Source organism: Paroedura picta, chromosome 3, assembly GCF_049243985.1.
Source record: "Paroedura picta isolate Pp20150507F chromosome 3, Ppicta_v3.0, whole genome shotgun sequence".
Taxonomy (NCBI): Eukaryota; Metazoa; Chordata; class Lepidosauria; order Squamata; family Gekkonidae; genus Paroedura; species Paroedura picta.
Window position 1 is genome coordinate 27,577,988 of NC_135371.1, and position 25,011 is coordinate 27,602,998.

A 25,011-nucleotide genomic window follows, 5' to 3' on the forward strand; every position below is an offset into this window, starting at 1 on the left:
TTGTTACCACACTGAGAACGTAATCAGTTAAGGTGATTCTGCACCTCACTCCTATCCAGCTGAGTAAGAACTACTTCAGAAGGTATTCCTGCCAAGACAGCTTTGGTATTCCTCCCAAGACCTCCTGTGAATTCATATCTTTTGGATGGATTTTTTAAAAAATTTTTTGGAAGTGTCAAATGACCAGAGTGTTAAGGCATATGAAGGCTGTGATATCTGTGAAACTTTTAAAATTCCTCTGGTGAAGCACACTAGGAGGGATGAGAGTTCAGCTGGCCCTCAAAAACTTCTGCTGAGGCACAAGAAACCACTGTGAACAAAGTGTCATGTGGCAGAGGGGGCTGCAGTGAGAAGGGAAAATCAGACAAAATTGCCTTGTCTCATTCTTTTTCTAGCAGGACAAGCTTGGCTCCAACCATGCCCAGCTATCACAAGAGTTAGTGGAAGGGGATTTTGTCTGATTCCTCCTCTTTTAGGGTTATCATGTTCCAGGAGCTCAGCAGCTATTGCTATGTCTTCTACTGTTGTGTTTTTTACTAGCAGACATTTGCATTGCTTTCATACCTGTCTTTCAGAACAGCATGATACCAACGGGCTTGACGTGGGAAGAAATGTTGTACCCTTTGTACCAGAAGTACAAAAACTACATTACATGGGGAGACCAGGACTTGCTCAATATTATTTTTTCCTTTAATCCAGGTACAGAATGCATAAAATACCAATGTATATAAAATATTCTGTTCCTTTGTCTTCTTCAGTCAGATACTTAATATTAAGAGAGGTGGAATGCAGGCTCGTCTCCCCCCATCTATATTTTCCCCTTAACATTTCAATTCTTTTTCTAGACTAGTACTACTAAGGCGGATTATTATTAAAACAATTAACTTAAAAATAAATTGCATATATATACAATAAAACATCAATCAGTTATGTTGAAATTAAGCTTTGAAATTGTTTTTTAAAGTCCTCCTCTTTCCAGTTTAGGTAGGGGGGTAGTCCATATTGGACTGATTTCCATGGCTGGATGAGTTCTCAGACAGGGAGGCCAGTATCTGAATGATGTCATCCTGGACTCAACAATGTGACTGCTGCTTTAGACATTTTTCGTATAGGTAGATGTGAAAGATTTTTTTTTCTTTGTTTTTAAAAAACAAAACTTCTGGCTTGTGAGACCCAGAGATCTCTGTACACTTACAGAGAAGCAGAGAGCATTGTGACCACTAGCACCCACTAGTAGATGGAACTACACATATATTCAGTTACCCCTGGAAGCATTTCCTGTTACTTAGAGATGTCACATGTTTCCCAGAGGAAATATTTTCAAGCAGTACTCTTGGTTTTCTGGTTTTCTCCTAAGATTTTTGTGCAGGAAGTTTAGTAGTAGATTACGAACTAGGGTTGCTAGCTCGGGGTTGGGAAATAGAGACTTTGGGGATGGAGCTGGGATTTGGGGAACTCCAAAGTAGCCATTTTCTCCAGGGCAACTGACCTCTTTAGTCCAGGAGATCCCCACGTCCCACCTGAAAACTGACATCCCTATCAAGGTTGTAGACTGGGGAGAGGCAGAATCTTTTTTTTAACTCATCTTCCCAGCCTTCATGGTTCCTTGTTCACTCATATTCTTTGCCTTCTTTAGGCCTTTGCACACGTCTACATCACTTTGATTTCCCACCCAAACTGTCACTTCCAATGGTTAAGACATTTTGGAGTGACATACATAAACATCTGTTCCTCATCTGCAGAGCCTACTCAGAAGAATTTGATTTTTGTTTGGTCTTTCCTAAATCCTTGTATATGTCCTTGGAAGTTGAAGCTAGTAATTATTTTCCAATGCTTTGCATTAATCCCCTCTTATGTTCTCCCTTCCCCCCCATTGGGCTTTCTAGAGTGTTTATATCTGTTCCCTTGTCAGTGGAACTATCGGCCAGATCACTGCATGTATGGGAGTAACTGTAAAGGAGCAGAGGAAGAAGGCATATCCATTCTCCATGGCAATCGGGGCGTCTACCATGATGACAAGCAGCCTACTTTCAAAGCACTATTTGAAGTGATACGTGATGTGAGTGTTTCCCTGCCAAAGTTCAATCTGTATTGCCCCGTCTGATTGGGAAGATTCTAGTCAGCAACCTCCCTGGAGAAGAGCCTAATGCTGGGGGCGATTGAGGGCAAAAGAAGAAGGGGACGACAGAGAATGAGGTGGCTGGATGGAGTCCCTGAAGCAGTAGGTGCAAACTTAAATGGACTCCGGGGTATGGTAGAGGACAGGAAGGCCTGGAGGATCATTGTCCATGGGGTCGCGATGGGTCAGACACAACTTCGCACCTAACAACAACAACAGCAACCTGCCAGGCTGTTTCCTGTTTAAAATGATCCCCCCCCCAATTCCATTTGGCACCTGCAGCTGTTTTAATGGGTTTTAAAGGTGCCCATTTGCTAAACTGAGTAGTTTATTATAACTCTTTAAAAGGGAAACTGTGGAAGTGAGGAATGAGATTCTATATTGGTAACAGTCAATAAGCAAAGGGGCAAAATAAATTAGGACTGAGGCCTGTGGCATGGATGGATCACAGTTCACTGGTAGAGGTCATGTTTTGTATGCAAAGGAACTCTTTCTCTGCTGGAGGAAGATTTGGTGGAATTATGTTGTAGGGTGTGGTTCAGTAGAAGAGAGTTGTAGGATCCAACCAGTTGTGGCTTAGGATGCCTAAGTCTGTATGGAATTGGGCTGCATGCCGGGCAAATGCAATGGCTTGGCTTTTTTTCACAGATGGAAAGATTTCTGTCCTTCTTTCTGCAATTCCAAATGCCTCCTGGAACGCCTCAAAGTCCTATCCAACCAGAGTAGCAATTGAAGGGCATTTGGGCTTACAGCAGGAGGAGGAAGAAAAGGAATCCTTGAGCATGGATCCTTCAGTCCACAAAAATGCTCCAGGGATCCAACCATCCAAGGCTTTGTGTTGATTCACAATTACATGGTTCAGCTCTTGTTTACAAAGGGTCAATATTACAAAGCAATCATTGGATGAAAACCCTATTTTAAATATATAGATATAAATTTATAGATATAATTAACTCTATCTTATACTGTTCATTCTCCCCCCCCCTTTTTTTTCTTTTTTAGTTTTCATTTGAAGACAATCTCTTTCAATCAATGTACTACCCACTCCAGTCAAAGTTCCTTGATACAGTGCACACTTTATGTGGTCGAATTCCACAAGTTTTTCTGAAACAGATTGAGATGACCATGAAGAAAGTCTATGAAAACCGAGTGGTCATCCAGATTGGGGCCAATTTGAGATTGTAATTATAGCAAATATATATATTTTAATAAGGTCTTCACCTTTTTTTAAAATCAGACCTCTTGAAGAAGATTTACTGAAGGAAAAATGTTTCAGACAGCTGCAGTTTCAACAAAATTGTCAAGATATTTTTGGACGCTGAACGCACAATTCATGGACTTCCTGGTGAAGATGAATATGGCTTAAAAATCTAAGGATCTCTATTAGTAATTGTCAGAATTCTTTGGAAATTACTGTTAAGCATTTAACGTTTATGCTTTTGTATGAAGCTTACAAAGCTCCGTGTCTGGGTTAAGTCCCACTGAAATGAAGGACCCTCTTCAGAGGGGAAAAAGACACTAACAATTTTAGACTGTGAGGTAAAATATTAATTCAGTAGTACTCACTCCGCACCTTGAGGAGAGCTGCATTGCAACTTCCATCAGCTCAAAGAGCCACGTGACCATTGTGTGCTGTGTGCTGGCCCACCAAACACATACATAAAGTAAGATATAGCAATGAGCATTGAGTATTCCCAGAGTTCTTCTGAGCACATATGGTTGTCTGTTGAAAAAGTTAGGCCATGCGCCTTTCAACGCCAGCACTGCTGGCTTGCTCAGAGCAGGCTCCTGCAGTGGAAAGCTTTGTGCTCTGTTTCCATCACTCTTTTCTTGTTCTTTTCCTGGCACAAGTTGGCAACTTGGATGAGAGCAAGATGTTCAAGGCTACTCTGACTTGAGCCAGGAAAAGGAGCAAGGAGGCAGGCAAGGGAAGTAACGTGTGCTGAGACATCCCACGGCAAAAGCCTGCTCTGAGTCCGAGCAACAGGCTTTATAGCAACAGACTTCCAGAGAGAAATTTAAAGGGAGGGAAATGTAATATGCTCAAGGTTATCCTCAAGGTTATCCTCTCTACAGGAACAGGGATGTGGTTGTTCGATGTAGTCTGGGTTGTCTTAGTAGTTCTCTTACTGGCAACAGTCTGACTGGAATTACTGTTATATGTGCACAGATAGGGATACACCACTGAGAATCTAGTGGATGGAGCCAACTGTTTACAGCTGCCCCCTCTTCTATACTGGAATGATTAAAAAGCACATATGGCCCGATTTTTATCCTCAGAAGAAGCACTCTGACTGAGCAATCCTTTTTTTATGCACCTACATCCTCTTACAGATTGTACTGTCCATTTTCTTTTTTAAAAGGGAGCCAGTCTGCTGCTCTGTCTTGTGCACATGGAATCCCCCCTCTAGAAATGTTCCATGCATGGGTAGCTAAGGAACCCCCTGCTGACTGGCCACTTGGCTTCTCACTCGGAGTGTGTATAGCCTTGTGGAATGACTGCAATGGCAATGAATGCAGTGTAGGCAGCTGGTCTGTCCTCCCAAACTGTTGAGACACATTGTAATGCAGGGGCCAGCCCACCAGGATTTTCACACCTGGAGAAGATGAGCACACAATCTTCAAGCCCTTCGCATGTTTGTTTTTTCAACTTTCACCAGCATTGACATCGCTTTGTTTTTTTTACTTTTAAAAACAAATTACAGTTGTCATTGCCAGCAGGTAGCCAATTTTGAGATAGGAAATTCCTGGAGATTCCGTGGTGGAGCTGGGGGAGGAGAGAGATCTCCTCTGTGGGCTATCATACCATAAAGTCCACGGTCCAGAGCAGCCATTTTCTCCAGAGCGTTATCATTCTCAGACATCTGGAGATCAGTTGTCATTCCAGGAGGTCTCCAGGCACCACATCGAAGTTGGCAACCTTACCAGCAGGCAAAAAGCCCAGCTGTGTATGGGGGATCAAAGGCACTCAAGTGGTAATGGTCAAACAGTAGTGTCTGACTGTTACTTGACAGCATTAACAATAACCAGTATCACGCCACCGGACAGTGCTATATTTTGAAGTGTGGATTATCTCTTGTGGGAGAGGAAAAAACCCTACCCTTTTACTCTGAGTTCATGCAATTAATCAAAATAGCTGCAAATGTTGGCACTGGGGTAGTCAACCTGTGGTCCTCCAGATGTCCATGGACTACAATTCCCATGAGCCCCTGCCAGCAAATGCTGGCAGGGGCTCATGGGAATTGTAGTCCATGGACATCTGGAGGACCACAGGTTGACTACCCCTGGTGTATAGGACCAAGTAAGTCTTGCCTATGAAAGCTCATTCCAAAACAAATTAGCTAGTACTTGAAGTCTCTTTAGTCACCATGCGGTGCAGACATAAATCCACGAGCTTAAGAGAATTTAAGTGTGAAATTGTGCTCTTTGTCATCCTTGTTGCATCACATAGACAAGAGGACTTTTCTGAAATTTATTCCAAGTAATTGTTAGACATGGAAGTGAAGATTCACCATGCAATAATAACTAAATTACAGAAAGCTGTAACTGGGTGGGAGGGGGGAAATGCGATTTCCATCTGTGCAGTGTAATACCTGCTATGACTCCAGAACACCTTCCTGTATATTTAGTAAGGAAGAAAAATAAGGCTCATTCTCTGAAGTGGAATTAACATAGCCCAAGACTACTTTGAAACATTTTTCTAGGTTCAGGTGTTTCATGCAGAGTGGGAAAATATTATTTGCCTTTATTATCTGTGTAGCATGGAGAACTTTAACAGATACTGGCAAAAAATGTGCCCAGGTTAGATGCTTTATTAAGTCTCATTCTGTATGCAACATTCAAGTCATGCCATAGAGTGTGTGTCTTAAGGTTAATGTGCAAATCTCTTTTAGAGATGCAAGGTGAGATTACAAATCAAAGTGAGAATTTGTGCATCTTTCAGAAACACGAGTTCCTATCAGTTTTGTGATGTTATATTCCTGTGTCTTTAAATAAATCTTTGGATCGAAGTTTGGACTCAGAAGTTCAAAACTCAAAGGTTTTGAAGCTTGCCATGTTGAAGCTGACATGGTGTTTGGTGCTACTCTTTGCAGAAAGCCAGGGTTGTGTCACAGTAGGATCTGGGAGACCCAGGTTCGAATCCCCACTTTGCCATGCATGTTTGCTAGGTGACCTTGGCCTACTCACACAGTCTTAGCCTAGCCTACCTCACTAGGTTATTGTGAGGACCAAATGGAAGAAAGGAGAACTAAGTAAGTTTCCTTGGATCCCCATTGGGGAGAAAGGCAGAGTATAAATTATATTAATAAATTAATAAAATAAATATGGAAGTATTGTTCCATATGTGAACCCACCTCTTCCCTTAAGCCAGTGTGGATTGATGTATAATAAAGGGACCTGAGACCCAACAGATGAGGACTAAAGTTAAAAATGCATGAAGGTGGAATGAAGGTCAGACTTCTAAATCGGTGCTAAATCGGTGCTGGCAAGAGCCACCAAAACAAAGGGTCCCTCTGGACTTTCACCCATATGACCCTGATCCAAATCAAAATGAACAAATCACTTGGCTTGCTGTTAGCATGAATCTATAGTAATAAAAGAATTGGCCTGTCTGTTCATTTTTGTTTATTTAACTATCACCCATTTTTCTCCCCAATAAGGATCCAGAGCAGCTTACAGCTGCCTCCATTTTATCTTCACACCAACCCTCTGAGGTCAGTTAGGCAGTTAGGCAGAGAGTGTGTAACTGGCCCAAGGACACCTGGTGAGCTTCCATGGAAGAGTAAGGGTTTGAAGCTGCCAATTTAACCACTACATCACACTGGCAGGCATAATTTGTCAGAGAATAAACCTAGGAGACAGAAAATTGGCCATCAGTTTCAGGATGATTGTGGGTGTGTCAGCACAGGAGAATCCTAGTCCAGGTAAGACAGACCATCACCACACTGTGCTGCTTGTAACAAGTTAAGAGTCTCTGTGGCAGGCATAATTCAGATAATAATGCTAAATGTCTGAAAACTGGCCACTAACCCTAGAATGATGATAGAAGTTACAATGCCAAAAATGAAGGGAACTGGAACATCCTGAACCAGATTATCTTCACAACAGACATGTACTGAGGGAGTTTTTATGTAACTTGTCATGTCTGTAATCCTCAGATCCCCAGCCTGACACGGAAGGTTGCTGGGTGATACACTCTGAGCCAGACCTATATCACAATGTTTGATCAAATGGAAGATAGGACAACAATGTAGGTTTGGATCCCTCCTGGGGAGAAAGAAATACTGGATATGGTATTCGTTATAAATCTAATTTTTAATAATATTTAAAAGATCAATTGATAGGTTTAGCATGATCCGTTAGACAAGTTTACTTCAGTCTTGGAGAAAGGGAAGTCTAGCCAATAGAAAGCTTTCTACTGTGCTCAGACTTCCCTGCACGCCCAGTGGCTGCAGCCAGAACTGCATGAAAAAGTAAAGGGAAAGGCATGTGGCTGGAAGCAGCGTGACACTTTTCCAGGACTTGGGCTCCCTGAATTCTGTTTCCTCAGTCCCCTCTGTCAGCAGCCCTGAGAGGAGGCAAAGCTGATCTTGATAGACCAATAGGCTGACTTCCTATAAGGCAGGGGAGGCCCTACCAGCATGATAATGGCAGGGGCTCATGGGAATTGTAGTCCATGGACATCTGGAGAACCATAGTATGGCCAACCATGCTATAAGGCTACTTCATATGTCCAATTAACGTATCATCTTCAGAATTTGAATTCCAGTTACACTATTACACTAAGTTACACATGAGTTCTTCATAATGAAGGAAGCAAAAAACTGGAGACCATTGTCGGAAAAAAGCATTATCTCTAATAAGTGCTTGATATATGTTTACAGATGTTGCAATGTTGTTATGTGTGCACACTTGTTTTTATTTTAACTTTTTACCAGAAAATGTACTTTTACAGTATCTGTATTTGATTTATAGAGGATTTGATTGATTTAACATGGAAACTAGAACCTGCACAATAATATGGGAATTCTGAAAGTTTTTTGGCTCTGTGGATATTCTTTTTTGTGAGCACTGCAAAACTTATGGATTTTTTTAAAAAACTGTATAAATATGTTTATGCTTTGTCAATTTAGAATACTAATTTATATTTTACAGCAACTTTCAGAACTCTATCACATTCCAGTTTTAATAGTAGTTTTGTTTCCCATCTCAGTCTTATCCTATACATCATAATGAATGATAATTTTTTAAAAATACCCATCACTTATTTTTTAAATACTGGGCCTGTGCCAATATTTATAACCTTTTCATCATCCATATGTAGTTTTATATTCTGAACTATGATGCAGTTACTGGAAAAGCATCTTACCTCAGTGTAACTTAGAAATGCTATCAGAATAGCTATAAATGGATATAAGGTCACAAGACTGAAGATACAGGGTCAGTATCGGACTAACTCATGAACAAATTAAGTAGCCTTATGATCCTCTGCCTTATGAACGTTAAACTCAACCCATATGCAAGCTTGTGGCCTAAGTAACGCAAACTGAATGTAGGAATTAAACTCATATATTGTAATTATCTCAAATCAGTCAGAGCTATGTGCATAGAACAATATTATCCTGTGGAGAGCAGAGGCAAGCATGCCTGAAATGGTTCCCTTTCTGTCTTCGGCATGAATAGGTTGCAAGTGTGCTTGTGATTTCAACTGTTTTCTAATACTTATTTCAAAGAGCTTAAATGTAGAAGGTCCTGACTTGGATAGCCCAAGCTAGCCCTGTCTTGCCAGATCCTGGTTGGACCTAGCCAAGGACCTAAGCTGGTTGGACCTAGCCAAGAGTTGGATAGGAGACCTCCAGAGAATTACAAGGTTGTGGTATGGAGACAGGTAATGACAAACTTGTAGGAGTTTGGCTGTTCAGTGCTGGCAAACCACGCCCCTCTCCAGCTAAAGCTTCTACATCTAACCCTAGTCTGAGACGGCCCCTTTTGACCTATTTCCTTATTTGGCTTGGAATGTAACCTAAACCAATCCTGAAAGAACACGATGCCTTCAGGAAGCTCCTTTGTCTAACTTGGGGGGGGGGGGAGTAATAAATACCGCAGCGCCTTCTGATCTGTAGGCCTTTTCGCACAGACCCTCGCCTCTTGTCATTTATTCTTACTGCTTCCCTATACAAACTATCTTCAAATTCTCATCTTGAAAACTCTTATGGGACTGCCATAAGGCAGCTGAAGTTCAAGGGTACTTTCTACCCCCACCAAGCTCAGAAGACCCTGTCATGAGGAAAGAAAGCATTTAATCAAACATTAAGCATGCTACTAGCTTTCTTAGTAAGGATAGCATTTAGCTATTGGGATTTCCTGGATGGAAACTCAAACCCAAAAATGATAGTTCATGCCGGTGCGCCAAATAAATAAACTTTACCTTCTGTTGCTCAACATCTGAAGGATTGTGTTTCACGTACACATTCTTAGTACATGAAGGAAATATAGGCCAATAGGACTTCTTAGTGCCATAAGACCGCTGAATCCAGTTGTGCAACTGAAAACTTTGTTTCTAAGCTACCTGCTGCAGAAACCTGTTTTGCTTGCTACCACTCGAAGAGGCAGAATTAAAAACAAAACAAAATACATTTGTGGTATATGCACTGTGACACCACTTTGGAGGGAGCTCTAGGAAATGCCATGATTGATACAGCTACCTGATGTCATTTCTGGGTTTTCTCCTGAAGGGATTTCATAGTGATTGCAGCACCCCTACCCTCCCTACCCCCCTCCCAGTCTTAGAGGCCCCTCCCAGTCGCCAGGCTGTGCCAGTCCTTAGGCACACAACCGATTCAGCGATATTCATTTTAAAGATATTTGTTGGGTGAACAGAGATATTCAAGATGTCAGCAGATGTATTTCCTGCTAACGTTAAATCCACTATAGGCCTGACTCTGTATCCCTATATTGGTTGCATATGGCAGAGTGATCCAGATTTCTATACAAGTATAAAATGGAAACTTATTTGCATATGTATAAATGCATAAGTCTTCGTATGTATGTAAGACATTACAGTCAATGTCACACCACTTCATTGTCTTGCTTTTTTAAAATTTGACAAGTGCACCATATGTTTATAGCTCCTAAGGAGGTAATTACAGTGCATTTCAAAGTCATTTGCAATTTTAGTCTGTTAGTGTAAATAAATGAACCCGTGAGCATCCCTCGTATTTGAAAAGCCTGTGTTTTTTCTAGAATAAATTAGAAGGGCGGTTCCGATTCTCACTCATTGATGATTGCCTGCTTGTGTACTCTCAAACATACATGCCCCAAGTAGTATGTCTTTTAAAGGTTCCTTGTTTAAAACTGATATTAGTTTGTATGAGTGTATGAGTGCATGAGTCATGTACACGAAACATGCAGTAGAACGGGATTTACTGGCAGGCCACAAGGCATGCTAATCCAGACTTTTTCAATCGGTTTTTTTCTGAAACCAGGTTTTTTTCAACCAGGGTTTTGTGCAATACATACACTAATAAGGATACACACCACTGAAAATTTTGGGCAGCCTTTGGAAGAGAGCTAATGATTAAAAACTAGACACCTTTCATTAAGTGACTCTGACACTTTACAGCTCTTACTTTGGAGCTTTTATTAGCTGTTATACGTATTTTATGTGTTAAGAACTGGTGTGTGTTTAAACCAGACCTTTGAAGAAGGTCCTACAAGGACTGAAACGCATCTGTCTATTGCAGTGGTTCTCAACATGGGGGTCAGAACCCCTTTGGGGGTCGAATAACCCTTTCACAGGGGTCGCAGCATGGCAAGCAGCTTGGTGGGGGTGCCATCCACACAACAGCCTTGCGTGGTAGATTGAGATAGAGCGTTCATCTTTCTGGAGCAGCAGAAAAGAGCGAGATCAGCATGTTGGGACAAGAAGCAGAACTGAACTGAGAAACCCTGGAAAAAAACCAATTTATATACAATCATGAACAATGGATCTTCACGCCATTGGTCAGTTTCAGTTTAATTTTTGTGAAAGAACACTTGCATAATGTTATGGTTGGGGGTCACCAAAACCTGAGGAACTATATTAAAGGGTCGCGGCATTAGGAAGGTTGAGAACCACTGGTCTATTGGTTCACATAGTGCATAGCATACTGGTTTGCAATAGCCTATGGGCTGGACATCTGTATTTAATCTCTTAGAGTTTTTTTTTTAATTGTGCACAATAAAAGTAATATAATTTTAACAATAATACAGACATTCAACCTTGGTAGGTCCTGTTACCAGTTGGGTTTTTATGGTTCCAGTTCTAGTCATGTGTCCCCCCCCCATTTTTTTGGAGGGGGGTTAGATTTCTAGGCTCCACCTGGAGGCTGGCAAAATAGTGCCTTGTATTACAGCAGGTGGAATTTCTATGGCATGACATTTAGTCAAGAGTACCTTTTGGTTTGTTTATTCTTGCTGATATTGGACTTAGAAGCCTCTGGTCTCTTCTGGCTAGGCCTGTATCAGTTCTCTCTCCCTTGAGAGACACATGACAGAATGGATATTGCCAGATAAGTCTCCTCTGGGCAAGTCCAGGCTTGCGAAGACTAGAGCAGCATGTACTTGGCATTCTCCCATTCACTCATGGGACTCTGTTTCATTGGGTCTGCCTGTGAAATTTAAGACTGAAATGAGACAAAATTTAAAACTAAATAAATTGAACAATCTTTTAAAATGCCAGGTTCTGGCGACTAAATGCTCAGCCTACATTACTATCACAACAAATCCATCCCTTGGATCAATTAGATGTCATTCTTGAGTGCTTGAGGAAAGTCTTGATTCCTCTGGCTCTCAAGTATTTGGCTGGATTTGAAGACAGTGGGAAATTGTTGCTGGGCAACTACAGGAATGCATTCATTGTGGCTCAGTGAATTATGGGGAGGCTGTTTGCTCTGGTCTGGGGAGAAAGAAAAGATGAGCAGATCTCTTGGGAGAAGAACCAGGACAGGCAATTCTGTGAGTGGCAGAAAGGAGAAAGCACCCATGTTAGGTACAATACATTTGACAGTTCTCAGGAAAGTCATAGAAACATATCTTGGGTTATTTTGTCCTCTAGTATGATTTTGCTTCTAGGAAATCTTTCTAGTTCTAATGCTATTGACAACAAAGATTTCATATCTAAATACTGCAAGGATAACTGGTACTCCCTGAGACTGGAAATACAGGCCCAGTTTCTCATTCATGCTACCAAAAGATACATACTTGGAGGAGGCAGTCTAGAATAGCAAAATATTTGTGGTACAAAAAGAAGATTAACTAAGTTCTGACAGTCAAGTGTGCGATAGAAGTTGGTGTGGAAAAGTAATCACTGTTCTATTCTGTTTCCCCTAGATTAATAGAATTAGAAATGAAATGGGTCAGTCCTGTCTACCCCTCTCCCCATTTGAAGGCTCTGGCTTATTCTCACTGAGGTGGTAAACCTGTCTGATTATGCTATGTAAGATATTGTGTAGGGATTTCATACAAACGAATTCCCTCCTCATATAAAACTAAATGTCAAAGAAAAGGTTAGACCATAACTTTTCTCTCCCTAGTAACTAATTTTGTGTGACTGGTCCAAGGGTGGGTGGGAATGAGTCTTAATGTTTTGATTGTTATTTATTGTATTCATGTTTTAACGATGGTTTTAATTCTTGGAAGCCACCCTGAGTCCACCTTTAGGTGGGAAAGTTGGGGCAAAAATCTAAAGTATAAATAAATAAACAAACAAATAAATATAGTATGCTTCATGATTAAGTGAGGATTTGAACTCTGGCCTTCCAGCCAACTAACATACTAACAACTAGACCAGGGGTAGTCAAACTGCGGCCCTCCAGATGTCCATGGACTACCATTCCCAGGAGCCCCTGCCAGTGTCTGCTGGCAGGGGCTCCTGGGAATAGTAGTCCATGGACATCTGGAGGGCCGCAGTTTGACTACCCCTGAACTAGACTATTCACAGACTGGATGCTTGGCACAAATCTACAAATGGATCTCAGAATCCATTGTAAAGAATGGCGTCTCAGTATGTTTTGATGATCCACAGGTTGAGAGTAGGGGCTTTAAACTGAACTTGCATAGATCTAATGGAAAAAGTAAGGTAAGGCAGTAGAAGGGTGCTTCTATATGGCAAATAAATCCCCCAAAGTCCTGACCTAGAAAAAGTAAAGTGGAGTTGGCAAGTAGAGCAGGTCACACCACACAGTGTGGGCTGGCCAAAAGAGATAATTATAAGAGCCAGAACAGAAGAATTTCAAAGATGTGAGACCCAGGAATGCAAAGTGAGTCCAGAAAGAGAATTTTTGGATTTGCTGGATGTGACTGATGGGGGGTGGGTGGGGGTAGAGTGACAAAAGGAGACTGCATCCATGCAAGGGTGGACAAAAGGTCTGGCGGGGTGGATGCCTCTCACCCTCCATGCCTCCATGCAATGACAAAAGGAAAGGTGACAAAAAGAGACTGCATCCAGACAGGGGTGGGGCTTCCCCCATCCCTGGGGCAGGCTGGTGGGCGTGGAGACATACAGGCAAAGTCAACAAAAAGGTTATCAGCTCTACAGTCATTTGAATTTGCACTGAGGAAAACTTACAATTGATGATTAGATAACCTTTATAGACCAAGGGTGGGTGCCTGGCTTTGCAAACCCCTGTGGCAATGGGCGGAAATGCAGATGTCCTATGAGTGAATCAGACTCCCACCCAAAGTTTTGATCCAGTCCTGGCCTGGAGAGACCCTTGACCTCACCAAGACACATTTAGCCAGGATGGAATCGGGACAGACTGCACACATCTAAGTAGGAAGGGGTTGTTAGCACTCCCCCATAGCTAATAATAAAATGATGATAGGGCCATTTCTAGTATCCCACCTGTGAAGACAAACCATAGTCCTCTTAATCAAATTCCTTACATCATATAGTTGAGGGCAGCCATGGGGGCCTGCAGTAGAGCAGCCAGATTGCAGTCCAGTATCATCTTAGAGGCCAACAAGATTTTGGGAGCATAAGGTTTTGAGAGTCAATGCTCCTTTCATCAAATACCAACAATGGGAGGGATGACACTTGAAAGCTCCAACACCCCCCGACTCCCCCCAAATCTTGTTGGTCTACAAGGTGCAATTGGACGCCAGTCTAGCTGTAATTACATCACAGTTTGTGTTGCAGGTCATAGGAAATATGTTCTTCAGTTCAACAGCAGAGGCCTCTAGATTGCCAGGCAGATTGATCTTTCCCTTCCCCCTTTCATGCTCTTTAGGGCTGCCATAGAGTTTAGAAGAAGAGCTGGTTTTTATATACTGCTTTTCTCTACCAGGAATCAAAGCAGCTTACAGTCGCCTTCCCTTTCCTCTCCCCACAACGGACACCCTGTGAGGCAGGTGAGGCTGAGAGAACCCTGATATTACTGCTGGGTCAGAACAGTGGTGAACCCAAGGTCACCCAGCTGGCTGCCTGTGGGGGAATGCAGAATCGAACCACTCTCCAGATTAAGAATCTGGCAGTTTGAGCAGTTTCATGATTCCACCTGGCAGGCAGGGTGGGGCACCTGTCTCCCACCAGAAAATTGGGTGGGCTTGAGCCCCACTGCTCCCCCCACCATAGTTTATGCCCCCATCCATCAATAGAGTCTGAATCTGGGTAGAAACTATAACAACAGAAGTTTGTAATTCCTAGTGAGACTAGAATCCAATCTTGGTTTCAAAGACCCATTTCCAAGCTGCATGGAAATTGCTTTGGGAGCTTGTGGGAGTTCACAGCCAGTTTGCAATATGGAAAAGGGAAGAGGAGAGTTATTTTGATCCTACCCAATTAAGTCACCAATATCTTCCTGGGCACCAGCTGAAATGTATAAATAGTCCTGGTTTATATGACAGGTGCAAAATCCATGTTGCTGATTTTTAACCATGTAGGACTAACCACTTCACAAATGGTTACCTATATTTAAATGGCTTTGTGTATAGACTGTGCTGGAGAAACAACAATCTCACCAAAATCGCAACAACAAAGCCTGTTCCAATCCACTAATGCTCTATGACTCATTTTTGTACTCTAAACAAGCATTTGTTTCCTCTTCTTGCTGGACTACACCGAGATCTAATATGCACAACCACCGGGGGAAATGTTCACGATGGATGAGCCTTGTCACTTACTCCATGGAATGACAAATTATCTCTGCCATTCTGAAACTGGAAAAGAAAGGGGAGAAAAAGCCTTTTCCCTGTCAACCTGGAGGACTTCTGTGAAGCCAGTGCCACTTGAATCATATGATAATAACCTTCAGGGTGGTTTAGCAGGAAAAAGATATTTTCTCCGGATCTTTATCTGTAATAGTATTCAGTGGTACACTAATTTGTGCAAGACGCCAGTGAATAGTTCCTTTATCCTGACTTGCCCACATTGAAAATGAGGCCCGATCTTGACTATTCTGAGGAATTTTGTCTGAAAAGGAAAGCGTCACAACCCCCCACTGCACAAACTCAAGTGTTGGTCTTCACACTTTCCCCCCACGTACAGGTTCTCAACTGGCACAGAATACCCAGAAGCCGAGTATGTTTTAATACGAGTATTTAAGGACCTGAAACCTGCCTTCTGATTATGCATTGTCTGAGGCACCTTACAATGGATTAAAAATCATGCAGCAAGAGAACTTCTGATTTGACAATGATATAGCTCTTGCCTCATCCTGGTTGAGATGCTGAATGTAAGGTTGCTGACAGTCCTGGCCCTTTGACAGAATGTGCTGGGCAGCTGAAGCTTTTATGGCAAGGCGGTAAATAACATTATCTGGTAAACAGCAGCTCATTACTCCTCCATTAAAGGGACAGGGCAATTTATCCCCTCCAGACAGCAGGGCACTGTAGCTAAGCAAGTCACTGGAGTTGCATGGGAAATCAGTGTGGTGTTGGCAGGGGCTCATGGGAATTGTAGTCCATGGACATCTGGAGGACCACAGGTTGACTACCCCTGGTGTAGGGGTTAAAAGCATCTACTAGTGTCTGGGAGACCTGGGTTTGAATCCCTACTGATGCCATGGGAGCTCACTGAGTGACTTTGGACCAGTCATACTGTCTCAACCTAACCTACCTCAGAGGGTTGTTGTGAGGATAAAATGGAAGACTGGACACTCACATAAACCTGCCTTGGATCTCCACTGGGGAGAAAGTAGGGTTGCCAGGTTTCCCCAGGAGATGTGGGGAAGGGTTGCCAAATCCAGGTTGGGAAACTCCTGGAGATTTGGAGATGGGGCCTGGGGAGGACAAGGACCTCAGTGGAATACCATGCCATACATTCCTCTCTCCAAAGCATCCATTTACCCGAGGGGAACTGACCTCTATAGTCTGGAAATTAGCTGTGATTCTTGGGAATCTCCAGGTTCCACCTGGAGGCTGGCATCCTTGGGAGAAAGGTGGCATATAAATGAATTACATATTAGACTTACTTTAAACTGGAACATTGATTTATCAAAATTAGTATTGCCTGTTCTAACTAGAAGTGATTCTTCAGGGTCAGGTAGAAATTTTTAATTACTACTGGACCCTTAGAACAGAATGGAGACGCCAGGGACTGAGCTTGGGACTTTTGGCATGTAAAGCAGATGCTCCACCAATATGCCCTGGGCCCGCCTCATAATTTCTGAAGCTGCAGCCACTCCTACTCTCCAGCATGGGCTTGTCTAGGAACTGAACCCAGGAGGACCTACCTCATGCAAAGCTAGAATTACACCCCTAGACTAACAAGCCCGGTAAAAGAAGCATTTCTCAGTATTTTGAGTCTTTTCTTTAAAAACATAAAGCTGGAGATGCAAGGACTGAGCCTGGGGTCTTTTGCAAGCCAAACCATTTGTGTCCCCCTCCCCCATAGAGCTGCAGCCCATGTTAAAGTCTTTTCACAGCTCTCTAATGTTCCAGCTAGAGTTGCCAACTGCATGGGCGAAATATGTCTTGTCCCTTTAATACACAGAATGGATCCTTTTTGCCAGGTGAGGTCATTTACCTCCATGCTGTGAAGAGTTTCAACTGCCCATTTACACACAGTAAATCTCTATTAAAGGGAGAGGGCATTTTTTTCTCCAGGTCTGTTGGCAAGTCAGCACTATTGTGCCTGACCTCATGGGGCCTCAGTGAGACCTTAAAAATACCTGCTTTGGGATGTGGTCGTCCAAGTAACACCAGTTCTGACTCCTGTTTAAAGGACCTTCTCATCCTGCTACATGGGATACATCTCCTGGCTTGGCACTTGGTAATGAAGAGTTATACTGGGTCGTGGCCGTGTGTTTGTCCCTGGCTAGGTACTGATTCAAGTGACAGCCTGCATTCCTGTCAATGCAAGCAGGGTCCAGAAATTTTAGAATCAGTAAGGCTACAAATACAAACGAGCGATCAAATACAGGCTTTGAATATGCTGAAAGCTCATGCAGCTATTTGGACAAAGCAGACTATGGTCAATACTGACTTGGTGTAATGCAGTTGTTCCCAACCTGCCTAATGCCGCAAGCCTTTAATACAGTTCCTCATGTTGGGGTGACCCCCAACCATACAATTATGCAAGTGTTCTTTCACAGAAATTAAGCCGAAACTGACCAATGCTGTGAAGATCCACTGTTCATGATGGTATATAAATTGTTTTTTCCCCCTGAGGTTTCTCAGTTCAGTTCGGCCTCTTGTCCCACCGTGCTGATCTCGCTCTTTTCCGCTGCTCTAGACAGATGAACGCTCTATCTCGATCTACCCCACAAGGCTGTTGTGTGGATGGCGCCCTCCCCAGCCAAGTCGATTGCCCTGCCGCAACCCCTGTGAAAGGTTCATTTGACCCCCAAAGGCGTCCCGACCCCCAGGTTGAGAACCACTGGTATAGTGGTTAAAAGCAGCATCTTCTAATCTGGATCTGGGCTTGATTCCCCACTCCCCCATATGCAGCTAAATGGGTGAACTTAGGTTAGTCACAGTCCTCTTAGCGCTGTTCTCACAGAGCAGTTTCTCTCAACCTCATCTCAAAGGGTGTCTGTTGTCAGGAGACGAAGGGAGGGGAATTGTAAGCAGCTTTGAGACTCCTTTGGGTAGTGAAAAGCGGGGTATAAAAAAAACCTTTTCTTTTTCTTCAGTATAGGTCAAAGGTTGTTAGACCTAATGGAAACCTCATTATTATTAAAAGGCTATGCCTGACCTTTTAATCAGAGTTCAGCCAATGACCATCAGCTTCTGCCAACAGTATATAACTCTGTGTAAATCAAGTGAAGTGTGCCCATAATGGAGCATTATTATTCAAACATGCACTTAAGAGAGGTGAGATCAATTCAGATACAGCCTGAAAAAAGGGGGTTGTATTAGGCTAGCAGGTTGTTGAAAAGCACTGAGAGCAGGTTCAAGGTCTCCACTGAACTTTTCTTTCTCAGGCAAGTTTTCAACTTGTTAAACAAATAGAAATGTTAATGATAGTGGCATGCAAATAATATCCAGAAATGTGTTTAGATTCATACAGAATAATTTTTTAAAACCTTATGCAAATATCATGGGTTGTATATTGCTAATCCTTTGATGGGCTAAAAGCTCTGTGCAGACTGCTGAGTATTATAGGACCTGCACAGACAAAAGATACATGTGCCAGGGGCTGCAGGGAGGTGGAGAACAGGACAAGACTGAGTGGGGAAACTGGCTAGATCCAACTCAACGTCATTTAATGCCAACAGCCCAATTTCATTTGATTCTATGAGAGGTAATCAATACAATGCTATTTGTTCCTCAAATTCCACTTGAGTAGTAGCAGTAATGCTATGACTAGATCCAATTCAGTTACAAATACTAATTCAATACACGTGATTTTGTAAATGACAGACCCGGACTTCCTTTTTCTCTCTTAAATCAAGTTTATATATTTCAATTGTTGGGACTAGCCAAATGACTATAGCTCAGCTCCTGTGATGTCTTTGAATTGGGAACAGCACAGGGTATGGTCTCAGGCACTATGCCAGCACTCTGATGACAGATTTTCTTATGAAGCCAAGAGGTCATGGACCCATACCACCATTTCTGTTTTCCAGCTGAATGCACAGAAATAGGACAAGGCACCATACTGATTTGGGCAAGAATATTCTGCATTATGATTGCATCCCCGGCATGAGTGCATTCAAATGGCCACCAAGAGCAGAGGCTGTGTGTAATGCTTATCTTTCCTATAGCAATGATCAAAGCCTGCGCTCCCTAATTGTATCCCTTAAAAATGAAAGGATTATTTCTTACAGTCATATTCTCCCTAATGAAATGGTTCAATGCAAACAATATTCAAAGGCAATTATTTTTAAAGGAAAGTGGTTTGGCTGAAGATCTGATATTTAAAAATTTTAGTCCATCATTCCTGTGGCTAAATGTTTTAATGTCCTATGAACATAGATCAGAATACTTGATTTATTTGAGTTTTCAGTGAGTCAGCAGCATGTAGGCTGCACAGAAGAAAAATTCACAGTAACACAGCCGGATTTGCAAAAAAAAGAAAGAAAAGGAAGTGGGGAAAGAGTGTAGAATAAATGTGCAGCTATGTTGGTGACAGATAGTGAAAAACACAAAGTTGGGAAGCTCTAAGCTTTTACTGAAGTAACTTTTCTTACTCAAAGAGAATGCTTGCTTATGAGCGTCAAAAGGCTGTTCTGTACCCAGAATTATTTTTTTTTTAATGGTTCACAGCTCAGACTACAATACACTGAATCCAGGCTATCCTGATAAACATTTTATGTTTGGGTAAATACAAGCAACCATTTCCCAGCTGGTATCCTTCCATCACTGTCTACTCTATATGATCACTTAACAAGCTAATCATAAGTTACCCATCTGTATCACCAGGCTAAGTAATAAACAGAACAGGACTAGTCTGGTGCTGTCCCAGATAAAATGTGGAAAGCTGCAAGAATCCAAAATATAAGTCCAGTGAACAAAATTAAATGCCTAGAACATACAGAAATTTAAAATATCCAAATTACTGATTTAGGATTGCATGGAATGATAAGATGTACAGTAAAATTGTACAGTACAGAGAGGGCTGTCTGATGAATGAAACTGGTACACGAGACATTATATTTGTACTTCAGTCACAACGACAGACATTTAGTCCACTTCACAGATCAGACAAGGATGGTCTAAGGGTATTTCTGGGAGTAACCTTTTTTTGGGTCATAGGTGAAAAATGTGGCAAAACAGTAACATCAGAAGCATCCTGGGGATATTCTCCATACTCCCATTGCTCATTTTGCAATGCTGACGACGTTCTCAGATCAGTAAATACACAGGATGAAATGCAAGAACTAGCCAACTTCCCTTTCCAACTTATCATCATCTGTAAATGTTATAAGTCTAATTCTCTTCAGTCAGCAGTGCTAAACAATCCTCTGTACTGACCTCACAGCCATTGACAAGGTCTGATAAGCAATTACAGTCTCCTTCTTGGGAGACAACCTGCTAAAATATATCAGTAACCTAAATGTCACGCCCCAGAGCTTCAGGCTGGAAAAAAAATCCCATCCCCACCCCCCTTCCAGACCTGTCATTAAGAGCTAGGCTTTTGGGTGCAGCTCTGTCAGTAGTTAGGAGAGCATGCTGGGGGAGATTACTCATTTGTAATTCAAGAGTTGTTGTTATCTCTGACATGCAAACAGCCTGGAAGGACAGCAAACAATATATATTATCATAATGTGGTATTAAAGCAGAAACTCTGCAATTTAAATCTCGAGTGATATGCAAAAGATGGCAAAACATAAGGAAATATCTTACTGAGAACTAGAGTGGTGTAGTGGTTAAGTGTGGCAGACTCTAAACTGGAGAACCAGGTTTCATTCCCCATTCCTCTACAGGCAGCCAGCTGGGTAACCATGGGCCAGTCACAGTTCTTAGGGCTGCTCAGAGCAGTTCTCTCAGAGCTCTCTGAGCCCCACCTACCTCACAGGATGTCTGTTGTGGGGAGAGGAAGGGGAAGGTATGTGTAAACTGTTCCGGGTAGTAAAAAGCATTGTATAAAAAACATTCCCTCTTATTCCAAGGACAGTCTGGTTTATTGTGCCCATGGAAGCTGCAGAGCCTGTTGATACCTTTCCTGGTGTCAAATTTTCAGAAAGTGGACAGGGCCAGTGAAGGGTTTGCCTAGCCCGATTTTTAAAAAATTGCTTGAGCAGCAGCTGTCATCACAGCACAAGGATCTTCAATATATGACTAAAAGTAAGTTGTGTGTGTGCAAGAAAATTTTAAACAATATATTCATTAAAGGCAACCTGTTAGGAGAGGTTCTGCCTGAAATAATGACTATTAGATTAGTGCATTACCTCACTTCCTAATATTTTGAAGTTGAAATTGGCTGCAGCTCCAGAGGCAGTCATCTTTTTTTTGGGGGGGGGGGTTGGGGACATGTTACCGCAGCCTTCTGTGACCTTTTTTGGTTGCACCCAAGCATTTTAAAGTGTCTGTAGGCTCAAAAAGGTTGGGGACTCCTGGTCTAGTTTACTACAATACAGCAAATAATGCCATCTTGAGGATCTAACTGTAGATTATTCCTTGAAACCAATGTTAGGCCTGAAAGGTCAATATCATGTGCATCCCAAACAGCTTAAACACAGATATAGCTCCTCCCAAGGATTTAATGAAAACAATGGGAAAATGAAAGGCTCTTTTACTCAGCTACATTCCGACTACATTCCTAAACAATCTGTTGGGGGTGGCTGGCAGCATGGTATTGTTGTTCCGAGAAACCAAATGTTTCGTGTGGCTGGGGAAGCATGTCCAGTTCCCGCCTCAGGTGGACTATCGCTCCCCAGGCCCCTGCTGGAGACTCCCCACCTATCACAGATGCCCAACGAGCTTGGCATGGCTGGATTTGGTTTGATTAACTGGGATTTTTCGCCCGTGTATTTCACCCAGCACTTCGACCCAATCCGTGCCGGATTTTCCTTTCATCCCCACGACATCATCCGCAACTCGAGCATGGGAGGAAGCCGCCTCTAGATCGCGAAAACTCGCCCTCGGTGCCAGCTCCATTGAGGCGGCCCTTCGGCCTCCCCCAGCGCGAGCGTTGCCGGGCTCCTTTATGCGCGAGGGAGCGAAGGTCGCGCGTCGCTTCGGCCGAGGGGGAGCCCGCGCGCGCGGAGCAAGGCGAACGAAGCCGCCGAGATGAATGGAAGAGGCGCCCAGGGGCGGGCGGGCGAGCGTGCGTCACGCAGTAAACACAGAGCCGTCGTCACCTCGACGCCTCCCCCCTCTGCCGGCAGCCCAGGCGCCCACAAGCCGAATGGAAAAGAGCAGGCTCGGCGACGGCTCCTTTTGGAACGCGCCCTAGCCCTCCCGCCCAAACGCGCCGCGGCGCACTTACGTCATCGGCCCCGCCTCTCGGCAAACCTCCCTGAGCGCGCCCCCACCGGGGCGGGAAGAGCACGGCGCGTCCCGCGAGCGAGCGAGCGTGCGTGCGTGCCTCGGGGGCGCGCACGGCGACGGCTTGGGCGCCATGTTGGAAGGTTACTGAGCCCGGCCGCCGGGGATTCTGCCTCTCCGCTCTTCCTCGCTGCCTTTTCTGTGTCTGAGGCTGAGTCGCCGCCGTCGCCGCGGCTGCTGCTGCTGCTGCTGCCTGTTTCCTGCGAGGGCCCGGGCAGCAGGAGGAGCGGGGGGAGGAGGAGGACGGGGGCGGCGGCAGCGGCGGCGGTAGCGGCGGACCATGGATGTCGAGAGGCTGCAGGAGGCGCTGAAAGGTGGAGGCGCTGGGCTCTTTCGGCGGGGTGGGGGTGACTCCGAGGTCAGGGCGGGAGGAGGGCCCCGTCTCCTCAGCCTTTGCGAGCCCTCTGCGGGAGGGGAGCGGGTCCTCTGCTGCCCGGGGTGGGCTGGGTGGGGTGAGGGGAGGAAGGGACGGCGTGATCCGTGCGGTGTGGGGGCAGAGGGTACATGGGGACCATTTCTCTTTCCCTGGCGGCGTGAGGGCCTGTCCTGTGTGTGCCCGTGGTGCTTAGGCGGCAGAGGAGGCCAGCGTGTGCCCCCGGGGTTTCCACCCGCCTCCCCCCCTGAAGAGTCCTTTCTCACCCGTCGCCATCGCTTGCCTTTCCCCTGTCGCCGTGTTAACCTTTTGATTCTTTTGATACCAGTTTCCTGTTGCTCTTGACTCCCTGCTCGGAGTCATCGGCTACGGCTTTTTACTAGCTGTCCAGCCTGAGGCGGGTGGTGCGATTTGGGGAAACCAGTTCTGATGAAAAGGCTGGAAATAAACTTACCCATTGATTCCCTCCTATGTGGTGTGGCCTGTAAAGGTCTGGTCTGGGAATGTGCTTGTGTGGTTGTCCCGGGGGCAGAAAGTAGGGTCATGGGGAGGTACCACGGAAAAGGTTTATAAGGTAAAGATTGTTTTAAGTAATTCTATTACTATTTCTTTGCAGATTTTGAAAAGAGAGGGAAGAAGGAAGTGTGTCCAGTACTGGATCAGTTTCTTTCCCATGTTGCCAAGACTGGAGAGACAATGTGAGTGGTTTTTAACTGAAGGTGATGGGTCTTTATTGTGTTTTATTAAGCGGCTTTTTTGAGAATGTAACTCAATCTTTCCTCTTCCAGCAACTTCCTTTTGGATTGAAAGCTGTTGAATTTACACCTTGTTGAGCTTTTCTAGGTGATTTCTGTGGTTAGTGGGCAGCCCTAACTATGTTGTTTGGTCCCTCATTGCATAAAATGAACCTGTGAAAGTTTTACTTGTATCGCAGTAACTTGTTAGATGTGTGACTTTATGTATGATACTTTTTATGCTGTTATATGGAAGCTGGCTGTCTGCTTCTCATTCGTTTTTGATTCGCAACCTAGCACAAAGTGCTCCCCAACTAATTTTTTTCAAATAGCTGTATCATAAATTCATGAAATAGCAACAATCTTTTTATAGAAAAAATAAATGCATGGTGATTTTCTCTAACTATCTTCTATAATAAATAACAATAAAATGTACGATTAAAAAGTATCTAAAGTACAAGAAAGCTCCCCTCTAATAAACAGCATTTGGAGTTACTCACACGGTGTTCATTTTACATACGAATACTACTCCAAAATCATGCTTAGAAGTGTGGGTTCCTTTTTGCCCACCTTATGTATGGGGAACTAATGCTGAGAATACGTTAACCTTGGTCAAGCTTTGTGGTCATTTTTCAGAATCAGACATCATTATCCTTGCCCATTAGATATCTACAACCAACTCTGAAATAACTGTAGAAGAGGAGAATTCTAAGTTGGAAGACAGATCTTTATTGTTTTGTTATTTTATTATTGGTTGTTGGGTACCACTGATGTGCCTCAGCTGTGAGGTTTCAAGAGGACACTTTTCAATGCTCACCAAACAACCATTCTATAAGTCAGCCTTTCTCAACTTTTTTTTATTGTGGAGAACCCCCTGAAATGTTCTTCAGGTTTTGAGAAAGTGGTGAGGTTGTGCAGAATATGGTTAGGAAGCATAGCTGTATATACATCCACTCGGGGCCCCTCCACCTCTCACTTCCTTCAGACCCATAATTGGCCATTTTGAGAAGCGGTGGGTAGGTTAGAATGATCATATATCAATTGCCAACTAGATCAGGGTGGTTCGGCCATCTGTCAGCCATATTTGATGTGGTTACCACAAGTTGGCCTGTTGCCTTGCCTAGTCTCTTTCCTTCAGAACCAGACACAGAGGGTTGTAGTGAGGGGAGAGCTGCCCCTTTTAACTCCCTTGTGGAGTTCCATAAGGGGCAGTGTTCTCCCCCACACTGTTTATCATGTTTATGTGCCCTCTGGCCCAGCTGGTTTGGAGTTTCAGGTTGAGCTGTCACCAATGTTTGGAAGCTATAGCTGGATGGTTAGAACAGTGTTGCCTGAAACTCAGCCTCTCCAAGACGGAGGTCCTGTGGCTGGGT

The 25,011-nt window shown here is 43.6% G+C and overlaps 2 protein-coding genes across 2 annotated transcripts in view; both read left to right on the forward strand.

Moving 5' to 3' along the window:
- GXYLT2 (glucoside xylosyltransferase 2) overlaps positions 1 to 8,158 on the forward strand; it is a 28,283-nt gene extending 20,125 nt beyond the window's left edge. Inside the window, exons 5-8 of the mRNA XM_077325193.1 lie at positions 576 to 699; positions 1,887 to 2,059; positions 3,122 to 5,263; positions 5,393 to 8,158. Of these exons, the coding sequence (XP_077181308.1) occupies positions 576 to 699; positions 1,887 to 2,059; positions 3,122 to 3,304 (480 nt within the window). The 3' untranslated portion in view covers positions 3,305 to 5,263; positions 5,393 to 8,158. The remainder of the gene's footprint in view (positions 1 to 575; positions 700 to 1,886; positions 2,060 to 3,121; positions 5,264 to 5,392) is intronic.
- Positions 8,159 to 22,533: 14,375 nt separating this feature from the next.
- The window catches only part of PPP4R2 (protein phosphatase 4 regulatory subunit 2), a 34,456-nt gene continuing 31,978 nt past the window's right edge, over positions 22,534 to 25,011 (forward strand). The window contains exons 1-2 of the mRNA XM_077325194.1: positions 22,534 to 22,845; positions 23,521 to 23,602. Of these exons, the coding sequence (XP_077181309.1) occupies positions 22,812 to 22,845; positions 23,521 to 23,602 (116 nt within the window). The 5' untranslated portion in view covers positions 22,534 to 22,811. The remainder of the gene's footprint in view (positions 22,846 to 23,520; positions 23,603 to 25,011) is intronic.